The sequence below is a fragment of the Bacillus rossius genome, chromosome 5 (genome assembly GCF_032445375.1).
Source record: "Bacillus rossius redtenbacheri isolate Brsri chromosome 5, Brsri_v3, whole genome shotgun sequence".
Taxonomy (NCBI): domain Eukaryota; kingdom Metazoa; phylum Arthropoda; class Insecta; order Phasmatodea; family Bacillidae; genus Bacillus; species Bacillus rossius.
Window position 1 is genome coordinate 27,987,433 of NC_086333.1, and position 22,561 is coordinate 28,009,993.

Here is a 22,561-nt window from a genome sequence, read left to right on the forward strand (position 1 = left end):
TCTAACAAACATAGCGTGTTTACCAGAAAATCTAAACCTAGAATAAGCAGGTGACACAACCCGGGAACAACATTAAAGTGCCAGTTCCAAGAGAAACCTGCGATCTGAAATGTGCATTTCAACTTCTACGTCTGACGTAACAATCACGCCGTTGGCGACACAAATTTTTACGTCAGAGCCGGTACATACACGGCGTAACAAATGTGGATGTTTGATGCAACATGCATCTAACAATTCAGAACTAATCAAAGAACGAGTAGCACCAGAATCAATTAAAGCTGGAATATTATTTCCAAACAGACGAACGTGTAGAAAATTATTGTACAAGTAATGAGCGGCTTTCCTCAAGCGACGACCGTGGCGACCACTCGCTCGCCCGGTCAGGGCCCGTTTCCCGGACATTGATTTCTGTAATGCCCAGTGCGCTTACAACGAAAACATTTTCGCTGCTCACGGCTCACAGCGAGCTGCGTGCACTTAGACACAGCGTGGCCGTAAGTACAGCAGTTGGCACACCTGGGACGGTTAGAGGACGGGCCGGACGCATTAGCCGACTCATGACATCTGCCGGCGGCAAAACTTGCCCCGACAGAGGGATCACTCAGTGCAACTTTGAATACCTATTAAAAATCATTTTTTATTCATTTTTCTTTCACAACATTTAGACATTGTCAGTTTTAAAAAAATTAAAATAATGGGCCATGTAATTTTCTTATTTGTGGAAAGCTACAACTCGTGGCATAACATCGTAACAAATCCTACTCCTCAAGCGCTGCAGGAAATAAGGAAATAGCTTTGACAGCTTCCTTGGCGCATGTGACGGAAGTTCCGGCAACAAAGCGTTGAGCCGCCCACTGTACGTCTCGGTGGTGTTGCCTGAGTGCCAGTGTGCTGGGGCAGGTACCACCAGCTGCTGGGGGTGGTGCCCAGCGACCCGGTGGTGCTCCAGAAGATGGGCGAGCTGTGCGATGCGGAGGGAGACAAGCAGCAGGCCTACCAGTACCACTACGACGTGAGTGTCTGCAGTCAAGGCACAGGCTTCCGTGACCATGCTTGCTTGCGACTGCTGCAACACTGTCACATACAGGTCCAGTGGTCTTAGGAGTCAGGGTTTCGTGCCTGACTAGCTGGAGGCAAATAAGAAACATAATTTAATTGACCTTCGAAAATTTATGGACTTTAATGTACAAGTGCCCACCGTAACGGAACAGAGGTTTGGAAATAATTGTTTTGATTTGGTCTTCTCGAGAAAACTGTTACTGAGGTCATGTATGTATGTTACACTTGTCAATTATTCATTATAAAATAAATATTGATTTTTATTGTTATGATTAACGAACATTTTGTGTTTTCATCAATGATCACTAGGTTATGTTAACCATAATACAAGGCGCCCAATTCCATTATATTCTTAATTGTGTTTATTAGTGATATTTTTTTATTTATGTAAATGACAGTTTACAGAAACATTTGTCACACACAACGTGTGACCGTATCATTACAGAGAACAAATTTGGCTCACAAAATTTGTGGCCTGTTTACAGAACTTTTTGGCTACCACAACGTGGGGCGTTATAGTATAATCTGGTTCTGTGATGTGATTGGCCAGTGTGACAACTTTCCTTTGTTTCTAACTACAGTAGAACCCCGATTTTGCGAACACGGATTTAACGAAAACAGCGATTTAACGTAAAGGTTTTCAGGAACCAACAAAAATCACCAATTTATTAAAATAATAATATAGATTTCCAAAAAATGCAAGTAAATAGTAATGGAATCTTATTAAAAAATACACTCTGTGGTGTCAGTAATAGAATGGAGGTACTATATATTGATATGTGCCTTTGCATCATCTGTCCAAATACGAAAAAATTAAAAAAATTGTTCAAATTGCTTAAAAACTCCGGGCGCTGTAACTGAATTGCGTAGGTGCGTGCCATTGCGCGCGCCTGGATAGATAGACTGTCCGCGAGACATGACGTCATGAAGGGTTTCTTTGTCCGCATCCCCCTTCTTCATCCTTGGCTTCACTCACCACGTTATCTTCCAAATACGCCCGCATAGTAACAGTGCTAGCCAATAATCACACGTTTCCAAATATTCCCATCCTCCAGGGTTTTCAACTTGTGACCACGTCACACCAATACGCCATTATCATTATTCTCTAGATGTGTAAAAGTAACGAAAAAAAGCGTACCCGTATGTATTCGTTACTATTTCCATATTAGTACTCGTTACTATCGTATCGTTACGTTACTCGTTACTTCTGAAACCGCATTAAAAAGCTATGTTATGTTGCACCAACGAATCGAGTCATATTGCGTACGCGTACATTATGACGTCACGTAAATAATAATAAATAGAATATAAACAATTAACAATATTTGATAATTAACAGTTTTTGTTAACCAAGAAACAATTAAATCTCATTAATGCGGCTTTTTTATATTATCTCTTTTAAGATAATAACAAAAAAAACGTGAAAATACGCGATAATAAAAAACAAAAACATACATATTTCTAATTTGTAAACAATACTTTCTTACGTTGTTTCTGTTCCAATCTCAAACTTTGTCTACACACACAATACCTTTAATAAACAGTAAAAAACTTTGACGACGAATTTCCAAATTATACTTTACTTAATAAGCAAACATCGTTCTTTGTAACGCAAATTCATCGAATATGCGCGCGCATGCGTAAAACATACGAAAAATGCGAGTAACGAGATGCAGCCGTGTGTAACGTTTCGTTACCTGTTACTAGATGGCGCACCCGTTACTCAGTACCGAATACGTACGGTTTGCTACAGCTCTATATTCTCAGTAAGAGCTTTGTGCGCGGTGTTTAGTTTTTGGAATACGTTTTTTATAAGTGCTGCGCAGCTCAGCGAACAAAGAGAGTCAGCCGGCGGCCACGCCGCGCCGTAACAGCAGCTGACCGAGTACAATGACCTTTCTCCGCGTACGGCGCGCTATGGACGGTAAATTTCCATCAATTTGCGGCCTTTTTTTTTAATTTTTTACTGTGACGCAATGTGTATGTAGCTCGTTTTTGTTATAAACGTTGCAGGTTGCGACTGTATTTTAATAAACTTTAACGTATTTCTTACACTTTACATATTTTTAAACTTTTTTTTATGCCTCATTTTTCACGGTTTCTAAAAATCTGTATGTACGACCGAGGTGTACGTACGAACCGGGGGCCGTACGAGCGAGATCAAAAACATTGAAGATGGAAAGTTGATGAAGTCTGAGATAGCACGGCAGCACAAGATATCAGCGTCGACCCTGTCTACGATATGGAAACGTAGGTACGCGATTATGAGTGCGGGGGTCATTGAAAATCGGTAAATCGGATTTAACGAAACATCGATTTAGAGTAAACATTTTCGGTAACCGTAGCACTTCGTTAAATCGGGGTTCTACTGTATGTAAATGAAGGTAATTGCCTGGTGAAAGCTAGTTGTTGCTTGTTTCTCGCCACATGCTGTCGCTTTGTCAGCAACTCATGAACATATCATGAGAACTTCATGAAGGTTCAATGTAATGTCTGCTGGTTAAGGCAAGACCCAGTTTCAATTTTTTTTTTTTTTTTCGCGGGTTTATGGTCTGTATTAAATTAAAAATTTGACCCTAGGCGTCATCATGGGCTCAGGGTGACCGTCGTCACCTCCCCCCCTCCCCTTCACCGGATAATTCCGCATGATAAAGTACTTAGTTAAGTTTTTTTAAATAATGGACTTAATTTTTTTTTATATATTGAGCAGCATGAAGCTATGTATGGAGATATTGTTTTTGTCAGAAAGTAACCAGACAAGTTTAAGAACACTTTTACTTTGGAAATATAAAAACTTTTCCAAATAACGAATTATGCATCAGAAGATTAAACTGGTCGGTACCGTGTGTAAATTGTGAAATTTTTTTTTTAAATTGATGAACATAGGAAGTTTAAAAACTCTTTATATTTTTCAAACTAAAAACTTTTCTGAGAAACTTATTTTGGGCGAGAGATGTAATTTCAAAATAACTTTGAAGTTATTGCACATAAGCATCAAGTTTTAATTTGTTATTATTTTGTGTTGCTTTGCCGGGCCACCTGAAATGTAACAACATTTTTACTTGTCGTTTGTCCTCTGTGTACATCTATCATAATTTTTACATATTATTTTGCAATTCATACATAAGTTTACCTATATTATATCCATTGTAAATTGTATGTTATTTTATGTTTTCATACTTTTCATGTATGTTTTATGTATGTTGGTCTGTTGTGCACAGTCTTTCCGACACTACCCGTCGAACCTGTCGGTGCTGAACTGGCTGGGGACGCACTTCGTGGAGCTGCGGGCGCCCAGCAAGGCCGTCGGCTACTTCGAGCGAGCAGCCCTGGTGCAGCCGAGCGAGGTGAAGTGGCCGCTCCTGGTGGCGTCCTGCCAGCGCCGGGCAGGCGACTACCACCAGGCCCTCGCCACGCTGAAGGACATACACCGCAACTTCCCGGACAACATCGATTGTACGCTGCCACGTTTCTTTTTTTGTAGAAGTTGGTTCACACGCTACGCAATCAGATTGGTCCAAAGGGTTCAACGTGTCAGGTGCAATGCATGAATGAAGCATGAAGGGGTGAAACCAGGGGCGCAACAACAGGGGGGGGGGGGGGAAGGTTATTTTGCCCCCCCCCCCTCTGAAACCTTAAAGTGGGGGCAAACGGAGGCAAAGAAAATGCTGTGTAATCAATTTTTAGATAATAAAACTGCTTAAATAGCACCATTTTCCACCTTGAAATACAAATTTTCCCGGGGCAGGACCCCCGGACCCTCTGCTTCAATAGGGGGGATCGATGATTCTTTATAAAAAGGTATATTGCCCCCCCCCCCCCCCCCCCTTCCTACAGGAAATTTAGTTGTTGCGCCCCTGGGTCAAACATACGTCATGTGCCAACCATCTCACATTTTCCCTTGTAGTTAAGTTAGTGTTCCATGCTGTGAACTACCTCCTCTCCTTCGTTATGAGCGGTTTCTAGTTGACCACTCATCAACCCTGACCTGCCTTGCAGACTGTGAAATTTGGAACATTGCGTAAGAGCAGGTAGCAAACCAGTAAGCCACTTCCTCACTGCACACATCCATTTGTAATTTCTCGGTATGTGCATATAAGCGAGTTGGCGGTATCAACCTTGAGTTCTCGGCAATCTGTTGCTTAACACACCTGTGCCCAAACCTTGTTTCCACAGGGGAGGGGTGACATTCATAGGCAGAGTTACGGAGGGTTTGGGGTGGAAATGAAGCAGCACACATTCTCTCCCTGTGTGTGACTGCAGGAGGGGAAAGCATGCCCTACTGTCCCTCACTGGTCCTTTGTCATGCTCTTTGTTCTGTGTCAGGGTCACAGACTTGTCGACACTCTTCTAGCCATGGTTGTTTTGCACATTATCTGCCGAAGCATGTAGACAAAATGTGATGTTAAGTCTTATTTGAGTAAGTACATTATAGAGTAAATATTTTTCACGTCTTATCCATGGTTAACTTTGTGCCATTGTAACACAGCTTTGGTGCATATTGTCTGATACAGCAAAAATTAATTTTACTAGCTTTGTCTTTCAAGTATAATTTATGTTACTCTGAGAAAAACTTTATAGTGACATTACATGTTCTAAAGCCTAATTTTGGGAATTTGTGGAGTTCAAATGTTTGTATAATTTATTTTTACATGAATGAATATAAATAAATTATTAATAAATGCTTTCTTTTTTATGTACTTACATGCAGCACAATTTATAGGGTGTTAAGTCAGGTAGTCACTGTCAGTTGTTACTGATGCACTTACCATTAAGGTTGTAAGTTTGGACATATTGTTTGTGTTGGAGATGTAGAAATGACGAAGCAGTACTTGAGCCATGCAGCTATGCCCAAAGTTCTGAAGAGTGGCATGCATTTTCTTATTTGGACAGGACAGCTGTGAACAGGATGACAGGCTCAGGGGGTTTGTGTTCCAGGCAGCACCATTATGTGGTCGGGAAGGATAACAACTGTACGTATTCGGTTTCTTTCTGGTTTCCATTCCACAGAAACTGTAGGAGCTGTGTGTCTTGTTCCAGGCTTGAAAATCCTGGTGCGCCTGTGCACAGACTTGGGTCTGAAGGAAGCCACGGACTATGCCGTGGAACTGCGCAGAGCTGAGAAAGCCAAAGATGTCCGTGAGCGAATTGGCAGCAGCAGACCAGGTAAAAAAAAAAAAAAATAATGTACTACAAAAATTTATTAACAGTGCATTTTGCTAGTAATATTGGCCTTGTGTTTTAAGGTCTGTGTGAATATCAGTTTTTTAGTTTGAATCAAGTATGAATAGAAATTTGATTACCAAATCTTTCTTGAATATGAATATCAAAATTGAATACCGTAGTAAAAATGAAAATTGTATTAATATAAAATTTTTTTTTCACATAATGTAAAACATACATAGCAGATAAAAATGGAAAATATGGAGTGTAAATGCTAAATTTGTTACATTCCAGAGTTTGCCCAGCAAGACAACCCGGAATAATAACAAATACAAGTGAAAACACGATTAAAATTTAAAAAAGATTTTCGTGTTACAAATTACATTTGTTCTTACAAACCACCTTGGGCCGACCGAATGACTACGACCACTACTGACCGACTCGACGACTGCTGCTCAGTTACTGAACACGCACCACGCAGTTACCATCCCTTTACAAGACAAAACAAAGGGAGGCAACCCCGTGGGCCGACTGACCAATGAAAAATACTGGCATGGGGAGACACATCACACCACCTCAGGGATCGCCCTGATTGGCTGGTGAGACAACGCCCAGCGAAAGTTCCAGTTTCTCGGTGTACAGTTACACGCCCACGTGCTGGGATTTTCCAACGACGCACTATCTTGAGGTGTGACAAACAACCTGCTGGCGACAGTTTGTCGCGCCGATGTCCTCCTTTTTTTCACTCCTTCTAGTATGTTCTCTAAATTTACCGTCCAACTATCCATACTATGCTTTAAAATATATAAAAAACATAAATCATACACATGTAATTTTAAAATTATAAAGTAAACAAATAATAAATAATCATTAACACACCAAAAAAAAATCTTAAAATGATGCATATTAAAAATAATTATATAAATATTCACAAAAACATATAACATAAATATAGTCTTATTCAAATGTGAAAAATAGTGGGGGGCGGGAATTCTGCAATGTTACAAATTAGATACCCTCTTATCTTGCATAATCATCGCACTCTCATAATCGTCACATCCATATTTTAGGACGTCAAAGTTTGGCTCTAAAAAAAACCTCTTGCGTAAACATCGCATGATGTTTATTGTTCCCACTATTAGATTCCCGAGCGCTTTGTGTGGGTATTTTTTCTGTATAAAACAATGTATTTTAAAGTAGAAATTTAATATTTATTCGGAAATTACCACTTACTTATTTAATTAACAGAAATACGAAGTTGTTTTGAGGTGTAAATTTTCTCTTAAAAGACGTCTTTAAACATTATAGCGTTTATCTGTTCCTTTGCATCGCCGCGGTGTACCACTTATAATAATATAGCCAGCGCTAGTTGGCGTCATTCGTGTTTGGTTATGTTGATTCCTGTATATAGCGCGCACACGTATTCGAATATTGATATCTCGCCGATTGCATGCAACGCGCTCTCTCTAATCTTTTCATTCATGTTCAAATATTCACACAGGCTTAGTTTCAAAAGTATTGATATCTTTGTATTGTATTGTTGATATTTATTTTACCGCAACTTTCACTCCAAATGTTTTTATAAATTAATTTTTTTCCAGGTACTGGACATATTTGTAGCAATTTATAGTTGTCTTGTGGAACTTTTATTACATTTTTGAATGCGTAAATATTGAAATTGATTACTTACTGCAACTTCAAATTAGAAACTTTTTTTTATTTTTAACCTTATATCCTCAGTGTTGCTAATTTACATATGTATATGTAAAGGTATAATCTTTCCAATCACATTTCAGAATACACAGTTTTCTGTTTTTTAAGACAAGTTTTCGTAAAATGACAGACAAACCCAGTAAAAAGAATTTTGCGTATTGAAGTTTTTTTCCTCTTGTTCCTTACCGTGCTATTATTTAATTAATAAATTTTCAACATAAATTTGACATCCTGAACATATTTTATTGTTTTTAGGTGCCATATTATGGTATTCTTCTAGTTCTGCTGATGATAACAGGACATTAAGCCATATTTCAATCAATTATTTTTAGCACAACAAAGATAGGTATTTTGTCAGTTTTAGAACGGTTCTTTATAGTTAAGTTCTTAAGTTAGTTAAATATTACATAATTTCAAATTATAGAAGTTAGTGATGTGTTGGTTCTACTTTTTTCCCGGTTCCTGGTTCGGTTCCGGTTCTTAAAAATTGGTCTCGGTTCTCAGTTTCAGGTTAACCTCAACACAATTTCAAGTCACACAAAGGATACAGTATGCCCTAATAAATGGTGTGTTTTTTTATCGTGACTCCTTAGCGACTTACTGTACCATAGTTTAGACCACAAACAAGTCACCTAACCTCTAGGTAGCACAGTTGCTTCTCGTGTCACTAGATGCTGGAGCAGCACTTACAGACATCCTGGGGTGCAGCAATATGTAATACATACTAACAGATTTTTCTTTTTACTGGATTAGTAGTTAATTTAGGCACACCAATAAAAAAATTGCTTGAGAAAAAGTTAAATATTTGTTCACAAAAGATTAAGTAGGTAATTTATAAAAAAAAAAATTATAAAAACTAATACTAGAGTAGGAAGTAATAATGGGCAAGGGATGGAATACCCAAGTTAAGATAGGTTTGTTTCAAGAGTATTAATACATGTTGGTTGTATTATAATTTATAAATATAAGTAGAACCCCAGAAATTTATTGATTAGAAAGTTCTAAAATTTTTGGGTGACAGACCAAATCTTGGGGGAAATTGGAGGAATTTTTGAGTGAAAAATACATTTCTTTAGTAAAACCAAGTAACATGTGAATTTATATAAATATAACATTAAATATTACACAAAAAAATTCCACTTACAAAAAAAAATATCAGAAAAGCTATTTTTAAAATTACTTATTTAATAAAAGTGAATAGATAGTTGTATTCATGAAATAATCAAAGGACCCTTTGTCTTGCAAAACCCAACTCTTCAGAATAATGAAATAATTATTGTCATTGGATCATTTGGCTTGAAAATCTGTGGCTGGGAAAAATGTAGTTGACTGGGGTGGCCAAGTTGTCAGAAGGGCACAGGAAGGTAAAAACCTCCTATTGGAGAATGGGGTGGAAGTGATGGAAAGACTGGGTAAGCTCTGGAAGAATGAGAGAGACAGTGTAAAGTATCGTTCTTGTGTCCTTGAAGGCTTTTAGAGGTAGGGCAAGTGGACAGAACAAAGGAAGTTTTTGTTTTAAGTGCTGAAAGAATTTTTAAACCATGTCAGTTAATTTTTTGATAAGTTTTAAAAGTATATTGAGCCTGTGTTATTTTTCTATAGGTCTACTTTTTGTTGAAATAGTCATCCCTTTCTGCTATTGAAAAGAGGGGGAAAAAAGGGTAATAATCTCGGCACGAAAACACTTTTGTTTATATTCCGACACTTCCTGCTGTATTTTTCCATGTGGGTGGGCCAGCGGGGAGCGCAATAGGGTTGATGGGAAGGGAGGAAAGAGAAGACTGTCCTTTGTCAGTGTCGCCTGCGATTTTCAAAGATTTAGGAACCATTCTGGATGCCTAATATGGGGACCACATCGACAATCTGACAATCTTTGTTTTCATCTGCAATCCTGCACAGTGGTATCCGTCGTGGATCGACATATTTTAATATTTTTTCTTGGCATTGAATACTTATACTGTAAAAATCATTTTATTGTTAGTTCTTATGGTGGTTTCATAAAATATTAAAAAAGTTAAAAATATTTCGGAGGTGGGTGAATTCGAACACACGATCTACAGATTGACTCAGTGCTTTGACTGCTTTAATTAATTTTTTTTTTTAAAGATGAGTGGCATACTGACATGCTTGAATGTCATCAAGTGAGCCAACCATCTCTCCCCCATTAATGATACATATTTTTTGTTTTTAATGTAACCCAGGATAGTTGTGTAATTGTAGTTGTTGTAGGACAATTGGGACAACACAAATTTACATCCATGTCTTACCCAGGATTCAAACCTGGAGCCTCTATACAGAAACCCGGTGCGTTGCCGACTACACTGCGGAGGCCGACTCCGCTCGGTTATAGGGTTGATCATATATAGGAGTAGACTATAAGTGAATACAAAAATAATTTCAATATATGATTGTTGGGACCTCTCGAATTGGAAAACATACACCTTTGACCGCACAGACATCGAGTCATTTACCAGACTGAGAATTAAATAAAGTATATAAAATTAATAACACACATATTCGTACTTGTATTTTTTTTTAATTTGAAGGAATAATAGCATCACGTGCTAGAGGGTGTGGTTGCCATCTGTATTTTCAATACTTGCTACCAGGAGCGCTACTTAACACACACCATCAGCTAGAGAGCGCTGCCACCATCATTTGGAGCACTAGTGTCACGTAGAACATATGTCATTTTCTAGTTTGAGCTGCAGTCAGATTAGTTTAATTTTTACTTGCCGGACCGTCTTGTAATTTGCCATTTTGTCGACCATCTTGGCCACCATTTTTAAATTCTGTAATTATTGACCTAGAAATTCGAGACATATTCAAAAATTCATCAAAAAATTTATTAAAATAATGGTTGTTTTGATCAATTTTTGTCCTTATGTGATCCTTGCTTAATGCAAAAAAAAAATATTATTTCAGGTAAAAAAAATTTAATTGAAATAAAATTACCATAAAAGTGACAGTTTAGAGAAATAGAGCATCGGAAATTCTAATAATAAATTTATTACATAAATTCTACAAGTACAAACGAGGAAATTATGAGCATTTCTCGATTTCTACAGTCTTCTTAGAAGGCGAAGCGAGTCCTTTGCATGCCTTCACACGTGTTTTCAGGCCAGTTATGCATAGCAGTCGATTAACCAGACATGTCTGTTCAGTAGTCAGGCACGTAATCGGCGGCCAGGCGCGTCCAGTCAGTGGCCAGGCATGTATATCCAGTGTGTGAACCAGCAGGTGTGACCCGTGCTGCTGCAGCCCGTGTGGGTGGGTTGCAGGTTCCTTGCGCAGCGGGAGCAGCAAGTCGTCGCGCGGCAGCCCGCTGAGCGACAGGGGCAGTCCCGTGCAGGCCCAGCCGCGCGGGTCGTCTGGGGCCACGGGCCGTCTCAGCAAGCTGTCCCTGGTGGAGTCCGACGGCGAGGCGTATGCACCATCACACACCAAAATAGGTTTGCTATAACTTAACATATCTATTTACATGCTCATGAAATTGTTCTTTGGTCACTAGGCTCAAGTCATTCATTACTCCTCAGACCAGTTTTGAAACAAACTATATGCCTTCCATGTCATGTGTTATTCTTTTAACTTGTGCATAATTATTACATCCTAAAGGTGATTCACTTTGAACAAACTAATCCTTGAGTGAGACTACAGTTCGCATGTTGCATATCTATGTTTACCAACTGTGGATGTATTAAACTATTGCAAAGATAGTTTATCTCTTCATTTCATTACAAATTTCTGCCTTCACTTAAACATTGATACATTCTCTTACATTTTTGTTTGGTAGCTTGCCCATCAGACTAAAATTTCATCATTACTTTTGTTTCATATGTTGTACGTAGATAACTATTTTTGTGGTATATCTTATGTAATATATTAAGTTTAAATACATGTGAACTGCAGTGTTGTGATATGTTTAATGCATGTAACAGCCGGACCATTTTGAGATAGCTGGATGTCTGGTTTGTTATATCTTGAATGGAATGAGAAACCAATCATATAGCCAGCCTGAAGAGTAGCTTAGAGGCAGGTTAGTGGGGAGGGTTGGAGTGCCCCAGGAATAAACTGTATGATGATAACGCTGGCCTCATTTGCCACTTTTAAACGTGTCTTTAGGATTCCAACCCAACAACTCCATCAACTTAAGCTCTATTTTTAAATAATATCATACAGCTTTAAGCTCAACGGTATTTTCAAATGATTATTACCATAGTAGAATATACAAAAATATTTCATGATCTACAGTTGTTCATTCAACAATATTTTTTTACTGAATAAAGGTTGTCACCAGATGTTTTCTGCTGTCAAGACTGGCATTACCAGTTACATCTGACGAATAAAACATGGTTACAAATGAGATTTTGTTGATGTATAGGGTCATAGACCTGCTCCTGATGTCATTGAACAGTAATTTTGACTCCCCCCCCCCCCCCCCCCCCCCTTCCCACCCAATGGGACGGTAGAATCCTGAACTCTCGACTGAGAGAAAGTAATATGATTGCTCCCTATGCAGGACAGCAGCTTGTAGAGAGGGCTGTCAGTGCCAACACACTTCCAGACTGTGAGAAGTGCTCGTCGTGCCATGATTGCAGATGCGAGCTACAGCGACCCACTGGGGCCTGTGGCAGAGCGGCCCCGCACGTCAGCTGGCCGCAAACCCCCACCTGACGAAGAGTTTGCGGACGATGAGCTAGGAGACGACCTGCTGCCTGAGTGACCCCACCACCGCTCGCTCGGCACTGCTCAAACACTCTAGTCAGTGTTCTGGTCAACACATGAGCACGCATCTGCACATTTTGTATTTACTTGTCTTTAATTAATTTGAATGTCACAATAAAAGATGTAATGTAAAGAAAAAAATAATACTTGATATCTTCAATAAGATTTGTTATCATTTATTCTCCGATTCCTAGTTAGTAGCCCAAACCGACTTTTCACAATCTGGTTCATTGGTATAAACTCAGCTGGTAAATGAAAACATCAAGTACAATTTAGGCATACTCATTTCTCATTGGGATGACACACAAGTTTAGGCATGCTAGCTTTATTAGCAGTACCGAAGCACACCTAAATAATAGTGATGTGTCTGTCCCTATTCTCAGTTTTTTGTTACACAGATTCAGATTCTCAGAAAATTAACCAGAACCGAAAATGGTAAATATAATCTTGATAGCACAGAAAGCTTAAAAGATGACCTTTTTCTAGTAAAAACTCAGTGGTATATTGCCGGCAACAAACCCACACACACACATTTATAACTTCACTTTAAGCCCTATGTGACACGTGAAAATAAAGGTTCGTAAATCATTAGACCTGTGCGAATAATAGTTTTTTAGTTTGAATTGAATACGAATATCAAATTATTCACAAATATTAATATTGAATTCGAATATTAAGAATGAGATTTAGAATCCCACAAAAAAAAAATTTTTTCATGTCACGTAACAACTTCTGGAAAATTATACAATTAATACTAAAGCTAAACATTGGTTAAGTAAAGTCAGCTTCAATAGTTCTATGGGAAATGTTTGTTAAAATACCGTATTAACCGCAGAAAAGTCGCTCCTGGGTATGGATCACAGCTATAATTTGTGTTATAAAAATACAACTTTTTACCGTAAGAGTCACCCTCAAGTATGAGTCGCACCATATATTTGTCTACAGTAGAGTACAAGTGAATTCTTTGTTCCGTGTATAGACTTAATGGTAGCCGGCAGCGCTCTCAGTCCTTACCATTACAATGTTCCTTATCCTCATTCACTATGAATGGCCTTTGGGACCCAGACACCAGGGCTCGGCAGAAAGGTTTCATCTGCTGATTCCTACAGATTCAGCCCTTTCAGCATTTCTGGTCCAAGTCTCTTTAGTTAGAGACACAGCTATTATGACCAGAGGCTGAGAATACTCATCTCAGCATAGCCACCACTACACCCCCCAACAGTGGTGCCACGAGGAGGCAGAGGATTGCCACTGATGCGGTGAGGCTGTGTGTTCGCTTCAATGCACCCATTCCTTGAACCTGTTGTATAAGGTCTCGGATAACTAGAGCTGTATCAGCTCCGACACCTCAAGCGACAATCATCTTCCCCGCAGGGTCAGGTCCACTCCATTTATAATGAAAAACCAGTATCGCTGATGTGGCCAGGAGTTTCGTTTTCGGATAGATGTTAGAATTAATGGGTGCCACCGTGCATAGGGGCATTGACCTGGTAGAGACTCAATCTGGGGTTGTGACATCGCCCATGTGAGGTGTGGGTGTGACTCATATAACCCCCTTAACTCTGCACAAATCCCCTGGACTCGGGCCCACTCTCAGCTTCGGGCATGCTTTATTCAATAAGGCAGTGGACTCTTATGGTGCCCCACACACCAACAGACTTCCGTAACACACATGGGGTCGGGTGAACGAGGCGAACACGAGGTAGGTGAAACTGAGTTTATTATTCGCTGCTCTACACACATCCCTCGTACAATGTTTACAATACAAGATTAAACTGTGAAGAGTCTTGCGGCATGACCGGTTTACGGAGGTTCGAACCATCTTGTGGTTGAAAATTATATTCGCGGTGTTGACAAATTCTGGTGAGAGGATTTAAATACAAATTATGCAGTCGCACCCCCAAAGTAGGCTTCGAGGAAAAACGTAAACCATTCAGATAAATGACAGCAGCCAGAATTACTTAGCTCAGATAATACCACAGGTGAAGTCTTCGGAATGCTGGAAGCGTCCTAACTCAGGTGACGATGTGAAGCGACTGGGACGAGACATGGCTGCCGAGGTGGGTCGTCAGTACTATCGCACCAAAACTCAAGTAGCTACCGTTATGCGAACCCAGGCTGTGCCACTTATATATACCAATTTAAACAATAATAGTCTCTTAAAAATTACAAAACAATTCAACTATAAAACCCTTTTTATAGTTTTAATAACAATTAAAATTCAAATTCTAAAATATAAAATGGTCTTCGGCTGTCTGGGACCGCTGTAGTTGAATGCTATATTAAATAATAAAACATTTGATTCTTTAAGTAGCGAAAATAAAAAAAAAAAGCTTTGGACTTAAAGAAAAAGTGTTTACAATACTGATCATCAATTACATTAACAAACCAACTTTTACTATTGATTTTACGCACAGGCCTCTATGCCTTATCGGAGCCTCGCCAGGTCAGGTGCAACGAATACGCCCGTGCTTGTAGTGAAGTGCAAAGAGGTTGATGTCTCAAACGGCCTGTGCCATCAACATATCGATAGCCGCCCGTGTGGCTATCAACCTCACCACCAATATTACTCTGCTGGGTATGGCAGTATTCTTCTGCCGAACTATGACGTAAATAATTTTTAAACCTTTTAAAATTTATAATATTAAATTCACGTTTCCGCCGTCTTGTTTTCGCACGCCATCCTTCCCCTCCTTTCCTTGAGTCTTGGTAGAACCCCTCCCCATTCCCCTCTTCACCCCTCCTCGCCAGTCATTGGAGTGGTCACGAGAGCGTTTAGCGCCGTGCGCAGATTCCCCACTCCTTCGTTCTGCGCACGCACACTTGTGTTTGGCTAGTCTATATAAGGATCTGCAGAATTTATATATATATATATATATATATATATATATATATATATATATATATATATATATATATATTAAAGGGGGCAGAATTTGAAGAGGACACGTTTCCACCGTCTTGTTTTTGCTCTGCTCTGCGTATCTGCAGTGCACGGGGCAGTCCTTGGACTCGCTCCAGCCGGGTGTGTGGAGGCCCCCGCTGCTAGTGGTGCCGCTGCGACGGGCCCATCTACACGCAGGGACTCAAGACGTGCTTCATGTTCGAGCAGTCACCAGGAGTTATTGGAGGGAAACCAAATCACGCCTTGTACTTCATTAATTGTGGGTGTACCTGGACCCGCACACGACGCAGCCGGCCGGCCTCGTCGAGGAGGAGCAGGAGCACGAGAAGGCGGTGGATGCCACGTACCACTGCCAGTACGCCGGCAGGATGCACATCCTGCAGATGGACCCGTCTGTGGCCGTCTGCTTCTTCTGCCGCACGGAGAAGGAGTTTGACGAGCTGTGTGCCAGCTGGTGGGGCCCGAGAAGCAGCCCCTGTTCGAGCTGAGCAGGGATCGTCCTCAGCAGTGGTCGCCGGTCCAAGAAGGTGCAGAGGAGGCGCTGGGAGCCACTGCTTGCCTCCCTGTTGATGATGTGCAGCGCCTGTTTGACGATTCGGATGAAGACTTTGAAATATTAGGTTAAGATTTTGAAGATGAAGACAATACTCGGCATTTACTATGTGGTAAATTGTGTTACGCTTCTTGCAGTTTGTGGAATTTTTTTTTTACCTTCAGTGCGGATAACGTTTGGAAGAGACTAGTAATATAATATGTGATAAATTGTTATGTTTTATTTCAGTGCATGTAGTTTTTTTTACATGGCGGCAGTGTAAGTATGTGTGTAGTTTTATTTTAACGTATGTTATGTGTACCTAAATATTTTACATTTCTCAGTGCTGTGAAAAGCACTAAAACTACTAAGGTAGTGGAGAGTAAGTGTGCGCAGGCGGGAAAGTGTGCGCAGTGATGTTTTTCAGTAATTGGTAACACTGGTGCAGCAACTGACATGCTAGTATTGTAGCGAGTTGGGAAAGAAGCAAGAAGAATGAACAGCGAAGATTCCTAATTGAATTCTACGATTTGTACAGGTAATATACTAGTTTTCACCGTACATAATGACATTTTTTGGTATGCTAATATAAGGGCTTAAGCCTTTGAAAATAATTCAATCGTGTTCTCGCAGTTGTCGCGTAAAAACTGGCAGGCGTAGCTTACGTTTGCTGTAGCTCACTTGTGAAAATGTTCCTTCTTATGCCATCTAGAAGGATTTTTATGAACTAGTGTTGCAGGCGTGCAAGTGTGCGCACCATTATTTTTAATGCGCACACTTACCCGCCTGCGTACACTTTCCCTCTCGTTCCCGAAAAATACATTCAATTAGATTATTATTAGTATTTTGATATTACGTAATTCCTGTATTGGAATCATAGGTTCATATTATTTTTTTCCAGTTGTAGAAGTTGAAGAATTGGAGGATAAAATAACAGGAGAAGAAACAAAGACGCAAGAAAACACAAACGTGTCACAAATATAAATCATTCCAATTGCTGGTACTTCGTCAGGACCAACTGTCTCAGTCACAGCGATTTATCCCTTGCCCAAAGCTCAAAAGCAAACCAAAAGGAAAAGAATTGGGCAGAAATCTGAGATTTTAACTACAACACCTTACAAAAGTTTGCTCTTAGAAAAAAAGAAACTTAAAGAAGAGGAAAAAAAGAAAAAAAATTGAAAATTTGAAAGCAAGAGCTGAATAAAAGCTAATCAAGTCAAACACTCAGTTGATAAACAACAAAGAAGAGAAATGTGAAACATCGAAGTTACTTTCAGCCAAACGCAAACTAACATTCAATACGAGAAGTGCGTCCGATCAGCTATCTCCTTCACAAGACTACGTCTGCCCTGGATGTGATGAATCATGCAGTGATGAGGACTGGGTGCAATGTTGTGAGTGTAGTGAATGGTGGCATGAAGTTTGCTCATCTTATGAAGGGTGCGGAGTTTTTTATTGTGATTATTGTTTAAAGAATATGTGATGATTTTGACTGGCTGCGAGTAGTGTGTGTAGGGAATAGTAGCATCAGATTTATTGGTTGTATAAAAAGAAATTCTAAATGTTTTAATTATCAAAATAATATTTTACATTTATGTATAAATGTTCGCCCAGTACGATTTAATGTGTAAAAGTGAATACAGTGGGTACAGAAATATAAAGTATACAATGTACAACTGATAAGAATTATGCGCACACTTACCCGACATGCTGCGCACACTTACCCTCCCACAGAGGGTAAGTGTGCGCAAATGCCGACTTTTACCATTTTGCTCATTAAAAGAGAATCTCCTGCTGTACAATTACTTGGGCTCTCCAGGACATTCTCGAATAATTATTCTATCATCCTGTATTATTAATTTTCTTCAAATGCGTGTTGGTAAATATTTATGCCAAATATTCCACTAAATGCGCACACTTACCCTCCACTACCTTAGTGTTGGGTTGATTCCAATTTGTGTACTCAAGTTGAGTTCAAATTTTATTCCTCATATTTCATGACATAGCACAATAACCCAAGCAAAGTGACATGCACAAATATTGAGAGGGGCTGACTTGCACGAGACCAACACCTGAAACAGTTACTAAAGTCTCTAGACGCGTACAGGCAAGTTACAGGCAGTAAGCTCACGCCAAGGACTCACAATTAAGGCCGTCCCTGGTCAAACGACTTGATAGGAAATTGTAGGTTAAAAAGTGTTTTCTACATCGTCTACAATTTTTCAAATAAAAATTTCGTACTTGGCTTGTTTGCTGCAGTTTTACAACAGAAATCATATGTCAGATTAATATTGTAGAAAAAATATTGATAAGTATTTTATTTTACGTTTTTAAAACTAAGGAAAACCGAAAAAGTGGTTCAAAAAACAGGCTGTAAGATATACAAATATTTAGAGTCTGCAGAATTTTTCCTTTTAAAGTAAAGATAAAAAAAGTAAGCGTTGGCATCAGTGGCGAGGCGTGAGGTTTACATGAGGGGAAGCAATAACTCCGTTCACACCAAAACATGATGAGGTTGGGGGGGGGGGGTCTGGGGGCCCTCCGCCGGGAAAATATGGATTTCAAGGTACAAAATGGTGCTATTTAAGTAGTTTTCTTAACTCAACATTGACTATTCCACAGGTAGAAAAATTGACATTTTTTTTAAATATATTATTTTTGAAAAATAATGATTGACTTACATTATTCTGATAGTAAAATACCTACTCTACATTACTTATATACTAAGTGGGAGTGGAGTATCATCGTACGCCCACAAATCCCCCACGCACTGCCAGCCAACAGCCCGCGGGAGAGATGCGCGCGCCCCGAGAGACGACCGCCGACTGAAACGCGACATCGCCACCTGCCCTGCCGAACTGTGGCGGACATAGCCGAAGCAGTCGGCGGAAAAATTCCACAGTCTGCTTCGGCCATGTTCGCTCCAGTTCGGCAAGAAAGCGTTACCTTCGTAGCTTCTACCGCGTATTTTTCCAGCCAAGGAGTTCGCTTCGAGCCTTGGCCGAGGACGGACGCATCAAGCGGAGCTGCGAGATTCCAGGAACAGCCTGTTTACTCGCGTACAGGCCAGGTGGTATTCCCAGGTTTTCTAGGAAGTGTAAGCGTGCAAAACAACCCGGGTTGTAGCTAACCCTACAGCCTAGCCACAACCCGGCTTAATACCGGGTGCGTGGTCAGTGGGTGTTAGTACGTTGTAGGGTGTACACTAGCGACATGACGGAGCAGTTAAGTGACGAGCAGGTGATGCAGGAGTGCATCGATGTGCCCTTGCCGAGCGACGACGAAACCGAAATGTCTAGCGACGACGGTTTCACTACAGTCGTCTCAAAAAAACAGAAAACGGGAGGAAAGAACGAAAGACTGCGCCCCCCACTGACGAACCCCGCGATCGCCAGGCAGCAGGCCGAGCGACTTCGCAAGCAGCCCGTCAGAAGGGCAAACAACTCGGCCAATCAAACGGCCGCCAACACGTCCGCAGGTTCGAGCCCTGCCCCGCCAAACCCTGCCCCTCAGGCAAAGAAAATGCAGGTGAAACCCCTGTATGTATTCGTGGATTCTGGCCACAGCTACCCGGCCATTAAAACAGTGCTGGATGCAGCACTGCAGGAGCGCTGGTCGTGCGTCAGTCGCGGCCATGACCAGCTCATGATTCACACTGCCACCGTGGAGGAGTACCACAGGGCAGTGCGTGCACTGGAGCAGGCCGGAGTGCAACACTCTGTGCTGCTGCAACGGGACGAGATCCCGAACAAGTTTGTGTTTTGTCGAGTGCATAGCAGCACCGACAAACAATTCATTCAGGCTGAGTTCGCCGCAATGGGGCTTCCAGTGCAGAACTTCTGGTTTCTGTACAACAGGCAGACAAGGCAACCTATAAATAAGTTAGTTGTAGAGCTCCCGAAGGCCGTAAATCCAGAAAGGATTTACGACCTGAAGTCATTCGGAGGCCTCAGCATTCGTGTTGAGGACTATCGACACCCCAAAGGCCCCCTCCAATGTGGCAACTGTCAGAGGTTTGGCCACCCCGCAAAAGGCTGCAGAGCCTCCCCTGTGTGCCGATGGTGCAGCCAAGGGCACAAAACCGAGGTTTGCCCCCAGGGAGGTGACAGGACGAAGGCAAAGTGCGCGCGATGTGAAGGCCCGCATTGCGCCAATTACAGAGGCTGCATGGCCTACAAGAGGGAGAACTGGCGTCACCTCCCGCAACAGGAGCGCAAAGACAGAGAGCTGCAGTCCAAACGCGCATTGCGCGAAAACAAGCGAGCAACAGCCGCGGCTCAAGTCCGCCCGCCCCCACAACAAGCCGGCCCCTCAGGCTACTGCCCCCAACCCCCAAGGCAGCCGTGGCGAGCCCCGAGCTACCCCGCCCCCCCGCAATGGCAGAGCCCTAATCAATATTCATTGCTGAGCGATAGGCATGAACTGGAGTATCCTGTCTTGGCAAACCCACCCAGGTCTAGAGGCCAGCCCCTGCCCCAGAGGCCCCCGAAGAAACACCATTCGGGGCACAAAAACGGTAAAGGCCGGGCGCAAGGTCAGGTGACGGATCAGCCAGGTACTAAGGCGCCACCCAACTCCACCCCTCCCCACAGTGATTCCAAGAAAGTCGCGCAACAACAAGCCAGCCCGTTGCAGACTGACTCACCAACAGTAATGCCAACTGCTTCACCGCAGCTAAATCCCGCGGAGAAGCCAGCGATGAACGCGAGCGACTTTCTGAAGCTCGTAGGCCAATCGGATGCCATTACACAGGACCCTAACCTGGCACACGTCCTGGAACCAATGTGCATTTTAATGGCTATTTGGTGTAATCCGTCCAAGTCAATAGAGGACAAAATAAAAGCCACCACGGGCTTCGTGACAGCATTAGCGGCCAGCTTTAATGCCGCACACCCTTAATTTAGGTTCTGCCATTAATACTACCCCCGTAGACAGTAGATTAAGTACCATCCTTTACTGGAATGCACGAGGAATTAGAAATAAAATAATCGAATTTACCGATCATTTAATTAAACATAATATTAGAATCGCGGCAATAAACGAAACACACTTAATTCCAACAGATCGTCTAACTATCTTAAATTACACTATTTATAGGCGCGACCGCGATACCAGAAGTGGAGGGGTTGCCCTACTAATCCACAGAAGTATACAACATAGTGAATTTCATTTACCTGAATTTAATAAATTAGAAGCTGTGGCAATTACTTTTAAAGTCAATAAACAACAAATTGTGCTTATTTCGATGTATGCACCACCGGGCAGGTCACTAACTGAAAACGAGCTGGACATCTTATATGGCTCAGCTCCCACATTCCTAGCAGTCGGCGATATTAATGCCAAACATAAAGACTGGAACTGTCGGAGCAATACAGCCAATGGCCTACTGCTGCAAAGACACGAGTCTAACAAAAATTATCAAGTACATGCTCCCTCAGAGCCCACTCACGATAGCGGAGTACTAAGGCACAACCCCGATATTTTAGATATTGCATTAAATAAGAGAGTTCAAACGGGATTCGAACTCAGAGTCTTTCACGAAATGTCGTCTGACCACTTTCCAGTACATCTACTATTCGATGACGTGGACACTGACATCAGTCCTCCGAGAAAAATTAAAGACTACAAGAAAGCCGACTGGAGAGGCTTTCAGACGTATTTAGTCGATAATTTGCCAGCAGCCGATGCTGCCAACTTCGAAACAAAAGATAACATCGAATCAGCAGTCACTGAACTTACAGTTAAAATTCAAACTGCAATTAACTCGTGCATCCCAGAAAAGGTGGTTAGATTTAAGCAAGATGAACTGCCGGTGTATATTAGGGATTTAATTTCTCAGAAAAATAGATTAAGGCGCGAATATACTCGACGTAGGCAGCGCGACATTAAAGCGAGAATTAATGAATTACAGAAAATAATTTCCGATGAAATAACTCTATGGAGGAGCAGCCAATGGGAGACGAAAGTCTCTCAGCTACAGGTGCAAGATGGTAGCACCTGGAGTATGACAAAGCGATTCCTTCATAAGATAGATAAAATACCTCCGCTACAAACACGCACTGGGTTCGCTTTTACACCGACAGACAAGGCACAAGCCTTCGCGAATACCCTTGAATTAGCCTTTCAACCTAATATCGAACCCTGTGACCCGCAATTTAATGCCAGAATATACAGAGACCTTACAATTAAACTTAATCAGCCTTTAACCTCAAAACCTTACTTAACTCAATCTCAGGAAGTTAAACAGGCTATCAGGCGTATGAAACCACGTAAGGCACCGGGAAACGATGGCATTCAGGCAGTAGTACTTAAGAAACTGCCCGATGAAATTTTGGAATACCTAGCTCAATTAATAAATGGAATACTTAAACTACAGTATTTTCCATCGCAGTGGAAAGAAGCGAATGTGATAGTTTTTCATAAATCCGGAAAAGATAAGACACTGCCCCAAAATTATAGGCCCA

At 41.2% G+C, this 22,561-nt stretch overlaps 1 protein-coding gene across 4 annotated transcripts in view; it reads left to right on the plus strand.

Moving 5' to 3' along the window:
• Positions 1-12,820, plus strand: part of LOC134531665 (intraflagellar transport protein 88 homolog) — a 150,706-nt gene extending 137,886 nt beyond the window's left edge. For all 4 annotated transcript variants that reach the window (XM_063367446.1, XM_063367445.1, XM_063367447.1 and 1 more), the window contains exons 13-17: positions 901-1,012; positions 4,281-4,515; positions 6,100-6,225; positions 11,217-11,387; positions 12,534-12,820. In XM_063367446.1, coding sequence (XP_063223516.1) covers positions 901-1,012; positions 4,281-4,515; positions 6,100-6,225; positions 11,217-11,387; positions 12,534-12,658 — 769 coding nt within the window. In that variant the 3' untranslated portion in view covers positions 12,659-12,820. The remainder of the gene's footprint in view (positions 1-900; positions 1,013-4,280; positions 4,516-6,099; positions 6,226-11,216; positions 11,388-12,533) is intronic.
• The last annotated feature ends 9,741 nt before the right edge of the window (positions 12,821-22,561 follow it).